General features: G+C 32.2%; 1 protein-coding gene across 1 annotated transcript; it reads left to right on the top strand.

The window, feature by feature from the left end:
- The first annotated feature begins 5,137 nt into the window (after nt 1–5,137).
- On the top strand, nt 5,138–8,814 carry LOC127085443 (flavin-containing monooxygenase FMO GS-OX-like 9). Its single transcript, XM_051025954.1, has 7 exons — nt 5,138–6,156; nt 6,499–6,569; nt 6,690–6,851; nt 7,293–7,375; nt 7,677–7,812; nt 8,138–8,302; nt 8,469–8,814. The coding sequence occupies exons 1-7, from the start codon at nt 5,595–5,597 to the stop codon at nt 8,655–8,657; spliced, it is 1,368 nt and encodes a 455-aa protein (XP_050881911.1). The 5' UTR covers nt 5,138–5,594; the 3' UTR covers nt 8,658–8,814.
- Nucleotides 8,815–9,039: the final 225 nt, after the last annotated feature.

Here is a 9,039-nt window from a genome sequence, read left to right as displayed (position 1 = left end):
TTGTGTAATCGAAGTAACATCTACTTCGCGTCCGATATAAGATATGTTTTTTGTAGTAGTGCAATGAGAGAATATATTGAATATAACAAAACAAAATTCAAGACCATATTATCAGGTCTAAATCTTTTCAGTTTTTTTTTCTATTTGACTTTCAGTGATGATCTTCCTATCCTTGAAGTTTCCAAATGTTTCATTCTTTGTACTGTAAATGTATATCCATCTCGTGCAATGGCATAATGTTATGACTCATTAGATTTGTATTTTCCGTCAATATTTATCAATTTTTAGAGTTCATTGGGAGCTGGTTTTTGGAGAGTTTTGGAGGGGAAGACTTTGGAGGGTTGATTTTATATTTTGAAATGTGTTTGATATTTTTAAAAGCTAAAAAAAACAATATGATTTTATATGCTAATTTAGTATAATGTTTTTTAAACTTTTTAAAAATATCACACACATTTCAATATATACACGCAACCCTCCAAAGTTTTCTCCTCTGTATCCCTCCAAAAACCAACTCTCAAACAGACCCTTAAGAAATCAATTGAATTAGCTCCCAAATCAAGGCAGTGCAACATATTTATTGCCAATATCCAATATCTAATAATTAACTTGTAAAATAGAAGTAGTTAGAATTTAGAGCAAGATAATAATAATTGAAAATTTCTAAAACAGTATTTGAATATAAGATATATATCGAGTATCACACATAAGCGAGTTATTACAGTTTAGAAAAGCGACATTTGAGATTCTTTTGTGGGTTCCACTAAACCTCGTCATATTTAAAACAACTCACTTAATTTTAACTTCAATAGTGCAATTTTAAAGAACTTATATTAGATCCCACGACTTTATCTTACATATTAATAGTTTATTCATATTTAATTTTATTGTAACCTAAAATATTAATTTTAATAATTTTAATTATATTATATAAAATATAAAAAATAAAAAAATAATATTTAACTTAATTTTTTATAAAAATAATTAAAATTAACTAAAATATATGACATATATAATTAAATGGTAATATAATTAAAGTCAAAGCCATAAATAAGTGGATATGTGAAACTCATTGAAAAAATTGGTCGCTTAAATGTTGGTGCAACATATAAAAATCAAAATCAAAATAGTAATGTTAATGAAAAGAAAAATTAATCGTATCAATAAATAAAATATTATATTTTATCCGATGACTCTTTAAATAGAGTCCCTTACTGAAGTAACGGGAGTGCCACTTGGCAAACCCAAAAGCTAAACATTGACCATTTTTCAGTGACAACATGACAGACAAACTGGAAAATCTCAAGTAGGAGGTGCTCTAATTCAATTACTTAAATTTAGATTTAATAAGGTTATTCGAATTTGTCATTTATGGACTCTACTTTATTCAATCAAATAAGATAGTTTGATTTATTGGTATAAGGGGTAGAACGAAAAACGTGATTAGACGTACAAGTAAGGTTTAAGGTTTTGATCCATGATTGCTAATGGTTTTGTTTGATGGTAACAAGGAAAAAACTCATTGATCCTAGCTACATTTATATTCAGATCAGAAAAAGAGTCAGAGAAAGCATGTGTAATATCAGAAATGGTGAAAGACATTAATACTTGTGATTTCTAAATAAGTGTTTTTCCTCTTGAATGGGAGGCTCTGTGATTAAAAAAATTGTTTTGAAAATATTTTTTATGGCAAGCGAAAGCAATTTCGGATCGACACTCGTTTATCCCCCAATTGTTATTGAAAGAATAAGATATGCATTTAAACCGTAATGAAACCTATACTAATGATGAGAAATTAAACCAATATGATATGCATTTAAACCGTCATGAAACTTATACTAATGATGAGAAAGTAAACCAATATGTTTTACAAAATAATCGTTTAAACAATATCACACTTGTAGTCAATTCAAATGAATTAGGAAACAAAAATTGACACAAATAATTTATCAAACACATGATGTGCAATAAACACCCAGCTGATTTTCCTGTGTGTTAAAAATATGAAAAGTTAATTGCAATGGTTTAGATTTCAATTTATAGTACAAAACAATTTGTATTTCTTCAACACAATCAGAATTATCTATTTATCAAATTGCACACTAAGAGTATTATCAAAATGTAAAGAAAGAGAGGAGAGAGAGAGGGAGAGAGAGAGAGAGAGAGAGAGAGAGAGAGAGAGAGAGAGAGAGAGAGAGCAATAAGATTTGTTTAGGCAGCTCCCCAATTATCCTCACTATGGGTACGTCTGCCCCTAATTTCAAATATAATTGAGATATGTGTAATGAACATTTGCAAAAGTTGTTTACGAGAGAAAAAGTAGCAACCCAAACCCTCAAAACCTATGTTTGATGTTGATCCTAACTTCTTCTCTCCAACTAATCTTAAGCATGATCAACTGACCCAAGACGATCCTCCGGTTACCGCTATTCCTTTGACAGAACCTCGTTCTTTAAAGTTTTCACTCAACTGAATCCTCGTTGCAAAATGTTGTACAAAATCCCGAAATCAATCCATGATCTTGGAGGAAAACCCCTAACTGGTTTATCAAAGAAACCCCCAAAGAATACTCAACCCAATTATGATTACAACAATCCTAAATTGGACCTTATCAATCTAATCTAGATGATACTCAACAAAAATGATTATGTGCAATTATTAAATGTATGAAGAAAAGGGTTGAAGATGAAGAGGAAATTCTTTATATGTTCTTGGTTCCGATTAATAGAAATGATGCATGAATGTGTATTTATATGTATGTGTTTGGGTAGAAAAAATAACAAACAAAATAGATATTTTTTAGCTAACAAAAATTACAAATTTTGTGAAATCGAATAGTATATAACGTTACATAGACATGATGTAGCGCTACATAGACTTTATGTATCAACGCAAGTCTCCTATGTAGCACTGCATATAAGGCAGATCTTTTGTTTCAAAAAAATGCTTCAGCATGAGCCGCTACATAACACGGATGTAGCGCTAGATAAACTATATGTATCAGCTTCATGCTCTTATGTAGCGCTACATATAGGGCCTAACCTTTGGTTAAAAGAATGTTTCAGCATGAGCCACTTCATAACACGGATGTGGCGCTACATAATTTGTATGTATCAGCTCCAGACTCTTATGTAGTGCTACATAGAAGACATACTTTTTGTTTTAATAATCCTTCAATATGTATCGAGTCATGGACTTAATGTATCGACTCATTCACTTATTTTTCATGAAAAATAATAACTTTGATTTGTAATGGCATATCTAATCTAATTATAAGTTCCCTATTATGATGATGCACATCTAGACATAGACAATAAAATCCAATATACACAAAATACTAAGTGTGCTAGTTTTTATATCATTCAAAACATATGTAAGAGGATAGTGCATTCACAGGCTCAGGAACGTACAATTGATTCCCAGTGAGAGTAGGTGTAATGATGGATGCAGCCACAGGAATCTTCGGGTTTGGAGTTGATTTGGATGCCATTTGAGTGAGTAGGGTTTAAGTTGCAGAGAAAAGCTTGAAAACTTTATGAAAGATGAAGAAAGTTGAAAGAAAGTAGAAAAATAAAAGAAGAAGACTATTTATAGTTTTAGAAGAAAAAAATTATTCAGTTTTTTTTATATTTCTTTAAAGAAAAAATAAAATCAAACTATTTGACAAGTGTCCCACTAAAAGTGAGAAAGTGGAAAGTTGGATTTTCTGTGTGGACCACGTCCTTCCTAGGAACTCAGAGCCATGACGGCTCTTCTGAACCTACATGTCTCTTTGAGACGTTATAGGGAGTAGCATTGATGACGGTGACGTCAGCGTACAACTTGAAATTGTCATGGAACATTAAAAATGTCACTTGCCTCTCAAAAATGAGTCGAAAGTGTCATTTTTTGGGCGGTAACTTGTTAGTCAAGAAATTTTTCAAAAGGGGAATTCGACAAAGGAGTTAGTTGTAATTTCTACAAATACAAGGCATGGCGAAAATGCCTTTCCACCAAAGACTTTGGAAGAAGAAACAACATTGAAGAATCTGATCTAGTACTTAGTGGATTTTTCAAGAGAGATGGTCATTCATCAAATTCGACAAGTCGAAGGAGTTCAACTAGAGGAAGTTCAAATTTCAAACTGAAATAATCGTCTGGTCTTATCCAAAAATGCCAAGGACACACGTGGAGATCTATCAAAGGCTAGTAAAGCATGCAGAGACCACGCGTCGGGCGGAAAGACATTTGAATGTTGGAAGAATGTTATTTTCGTGGCATTATAAATAAGATTCTAGTGTTAGGATTCAGGGTCGCAAAAATCACTGTAAACTTCAATATATACAATACGCAAGCGAGAAACGAGTTTTCTGAAGAAATGTATTTGCCTACCACTTTTTCACTTATGCAAATAAATTTCTTTTCCATTTAATTTACTTTTACTTGTTTTTATTTGCCATTCAAATAAATAATTTCGACCCAGTCGAAATCAATTGTCGTATTTACTTTCAAAATTTAATTATTTTTCTGAAAATAATAAGCATTTGATGCAAACAATCTGACAGTATTATTTATAGTTGATTCTGATAGACGGACTCGCAAGTAGAATTTTTGAAATTCATAAATCAATTAACATTGAATTTCATTAATTTGATTTGATTTTTCCCGAACTAAAAAAAGTCCAACACAAACAACATTAACATTAATAATACCAATTTTAGTGATCTTACAATACTTGTTGTTTGTTCGGAGAACAAGTCCTCCTTGTTCATAACAAAATCTTCAAAGCAAGACCTTTTAGAAATCATGTGGCAAGAGCATTTTGAATCCATTATCCATTCATTATAAGACTCATAGCCATCTAGTGCACAATAGCACAATCTTCCGAGTCCTTAGCTTTGTATTTACTATCAACATTTCCCAATCTTTTAAGAAATCAATTGGATTAGCTTACAAATCAAGGCTATGCAACATACTTAGAATACAAGCACTTAGAATTAGAACTTAAGTTCTTTTGTCCTGTTCCTCAGGGTTGAATTATGTCAATGCAAGACCATCATAACAGACATACCAAACACATGCATGCAGTGCAGACCAAAACCAAAAGAGAAAAGTGAACACCAATGATGACTATAAACTTCAACTTTTATCAAAGAAAAGTGCTAGTAGAAGAAGAAGCATTTTCCACGTTAAGATAAAAGAGTAAGTCCAGGTGTTACTATTAAGGTCCAAACTTCAAAAAAAGTATTCATTTTACATGTTCACGTGTGTCTCCTAGCCAGCAAACCATCAATATCCCCTCAAATCATGCCTTCTCAACTATCACCTATAAACTATCTTCCACTATAAAAACCTCTTTTGGATTCTCAGCTATCACCTATAAATATATCCCTTACCTTCCTAGTTACTCACACCCTCTCCAATAGTTCAATCTCTCTAGAATTCGGATCCTCTCCTACATTTTTCTACTTTATCTTTTTGAGCTTTAGAGGTTGTATAGAAACAAAGGATATGAGTTGAGTTGATCCTCTGTCTCTATCCATCCTCTCCCCATTTCTCATTCTAGGATCTTCTCGTTCGATCGACCGATCCAACATATTTGTCCAACCAAAACCATGGTTTCTGAGACGACGAACCAATCGAAGAACGTGTGTGTGATTGGAGCCGGGCCGTCAGGCCTAGTAGCGGCGCGAGAGTTAAGAAAAGAAGGTCACAAAGCAATAGTCTTGGAACAAAACCATGACATTGGAGGACAATGGTTATACGACGATCAAAATGTCGAAGGAGAGGATCCGTTAGGAAGAAACCCTCTTCTAAAACTTCATAGTAGTGTCTACAGCTCTTTAAGAGTAGCATCTCCAAGGGAAGTGATGGGATTCACAGACTTTCCATTTTTGATCAAGAAAGGTAGAGACATGAGGAGGTTTCCTAGCCATGTTGAAGTGCTTATGTATCTAAAGGATTTTTGTGAATGGTTTGGGTTGAGAGAGATGATTAGGTTCAACACAAGGGTTGAACATGTTGGAATGTTGGATGAAAATGGTGTTTGTAGAAATGATTTAAAATGGATTGTTAGAAGCAAAGAGAAAAATAGTGATAAGGCTTTGGAAGAAGTTTTTGATGCAGTTGTTGTTGCAACTGGTCATTATTCTCAACCAAAATTGCCATCCATTAAAGGTAACATAACTTAATCTCTTGAATCCACTTCATCATTTATTTCATGAAATAAATAAGAACTTGATTATGTACGCCACAATATTCCTGATGTAGTAGTCTCTTCAATAGTATCATGTCACAACTGTGGTGTGAACTAAAATACTTATGTGACTGGATTAAACAATTTTGATCATGTTTGGATTAAAATGTATTGAAAAACTTAACTTTAATAGTTTTTCAACGGTGTATTTCAAACACTCTTATTCAGTATCCACGTCGCAACAGTTGCAATATGTGTAGCAGTATTGCAGCAACTGCAATGATTGCAATCGCAACTCATAATATGTCTTTTGTGAAACACAGGAATGGATACATGGAAAAGAAAGCAAATGCACAGTCACATTTACAGGACTCCAGAACCATTCCACAATGAGGTAACATAAATTATATATATATATATATTTTATATACAAAATCTTTGTTTAATTTTTAACAAATAAATGAAGCAGGCTCACTCAATCTTTATTTAAGTTAATTAAACTTGAATTTCACAGGTTGTGGTGTTAGTTGGAAACTCCTTTAGTGGACAAGATATAGCAATAGAGCTAGTGGGAGTAGCAAAGGAAATCCATATAAGTTCAAGATCTCTTAGTAGTATAACTGAAGGGTTATCTAAAGTCATATCCAAACATGACACCTTGCATCTTCATCCACAGGTATAAATACTATTTTGATCATATTCAAGTTCTAATCTCAAATTAAAGAAAAAAAACTAAATTTCATTTGACACCGAAAACATGACACGACACTAATATTAATTTTAAAAAATTATAAACTAAACTTAATCGTAAGTGGAAGTGTCATTTCAGACACACTGACACAAATATACATTTTTTCAGATATATCGATTTCGGACATAGATATTAACACAGACACACCTTTTTCTTTTAGAATTGAGACAGTATCACGAACATACTTTTTTCATAGATGTCGATTTCAGACACACACTTTAACATGGATACATCTTTTTTCAAAGATGTCAGTTTCAGACACAAGACACAGACACCGATACGGACACGTTTTTTTTCTGAGTTGTTGATGCCCAAAGAAAAATTCATTATTTATGATTAAATAAGATTGATTGATGCTTTGTGCAGATTGAAACACTTGAAGAAGATGGAAGGGTGATTTTCAAGGATGGTTCTTGGCTTAAAGCAGACTCTATTTTGTACTGTACAGGGTAAGTCCCTACATCATCACCAGACAAATCAAGCTGTCAAAAGAAAAGATTGATTATTAAACAAAATCTGCGAGCAGTCATAAACAATATACTTAACTAAAGAGCAAAATCAATCTTCTAAACTTGACTAAGTTAGGTGAAAAAGATACTATGATTGAATAATTATGAACTTTATTACCTTGATTATTTCAATGTAGGGACTATGTCTAGCTATGTTTTTTAATGTTTCCATTTAAAGTAATTTATATGTGGATACTAATAATTGAATATGTTTCAAATTAATCAAGTGGTTGTTTTGTAGGTACTCCTATAGCTTCCCTTTTCTTGACACCAAAGGAATGGTTGTTGTTGATGATGACAGAGTAGGGCCTTTGTATGAGCACACTTTTCCACCATCACTTGCTCCATCTCTTTCATTTATTGGCATCCCTAAAAAGGTAAACTACCATAAAAAGAAATCATTTAAAAATTACTTTTAATTTTTGGAGCACGACCCTTTATATTTAAGACATGTTTGGTGTCTGACACATATTAATAGAATATTCAACTAATTCAGTTTCTTAAATTATTAACGAGGTTGATGAATCAATATTGAGTTTATGTTAATGTTTCATAATGAGTTGGTATCTAACGTTAATACGATGATATTAGAAGATGTATCTGATGTCTGACATGCGTCGTGTCTACATTGACACATTTGACTCAATGGATGATATATCCTAATATAAGAATAGAGTTATTTGATTGATGAGTGTATTGCAGATCTTAGGATTCCCTTTCTTTGAGTCCCAAGCAATGTGGGTAGCTCAATTGCTTTCTGGGAAAAAAGCATTACCATCATGGGATGAAATGATGAAATCCATCAAAGAGTTCTACCATTCAAGAGAAGTAGCATGCATTCCTACTCATGATATTGCAGATTTTGAGGTAAAACAAAAAAAAAGGTTATCACTTTCTTGGTTTATACTTAAGAACTATAAACTAATATTACTATAGCTAGCAATTTGATAGATTTCAACTAATGAAAAAAGAGCTTGTTAAAACATGTGTTAGTGAGTCATTTGAACATGGATTTTGTTGTTATATTTTGCAGTATTGTGACAAATATGGAGAGAATGTAGGACTTCCACCATTACAAGAATGGAGAAAAGTGTTGTGCATTAAATCCATTGTTAACTCTATTGTCAACTTGGAGACATATAGAGATTCGTGGGATGATGATGAGTTGCTTCAAGAGGCACTTAAAAGTCCTCACTTTACTCAACTTGGAATTGAAGATTGATTTTTTCTCCAAATCTAAATAGAAATAAAGTTTAAATAAAAAGTTGATTTAAATAAATCTGTAAAAAGTTTATGCATGTGTTTGATTATATTTATCTATTGTGTAGTGTAGTGACTATCCCGCATAAATAATAATATTATTCTGAGATAAGGTTGAATATTTGTATCAAATTCCATTATGGAGCATTCAATTTTTTTTTTCACAAAGCAAAGCAAAAGGAAGTAGAAAACAAAATCAAATTCTTAAAATTAAAATTCATACTGCATTAGCGGCAAGAGCGTAACTCAATTTTGAATTAGAGTGGCAAAGCGGAATTGGTCTGTTGGGGATAAGTTTGGAAGAAAAGAAGAAGTGGGAAATTGAGTGGAAGTATGAGAGTGAG

This window comes from Lathyrus oleraceus, chromosome 5 (genome assembly GCF_024323335.1).
Source record: "Lathyrus oleraceus cultivar Zhongwan6 chromosome 5, CAAS_Psat_ZW6_1.0, whole genome shotgun sequence".
NCBI lineage: Eukaryota > Viridiplantae > Streptophyta > Magnoliopsida > Fabales > Fabaceae > Lathyrus > Lathyrus oleraceus.
Note: the sequence above shows the minus strand (reverse complement) of the source record. Positions and strands in the feature narration are given on the sequence as shown.

Coding starts and splice junctions, on each gene's coding strand:
- LOC127085443 (XM_051025954.1), top strand. CDS start 5,595: ATGGTTTCTGAGACGACGAACCAATCGAAGAACGTGTGTGTGATTGGA. Junction 6,570..6,689: donor CAGAACCATTCCACAATGAG/GTAACATAAATT, acceptor TGAATTTCACAG/GTTGTGGTGTTAGTTGGAAA. Junction 8,303..8,468: donor ATGATATTGCAGATTTTGAG/GTAAAACAAAAA, acceptor TATATTTTGCAG/TATTGTGACAAATATGGAGA.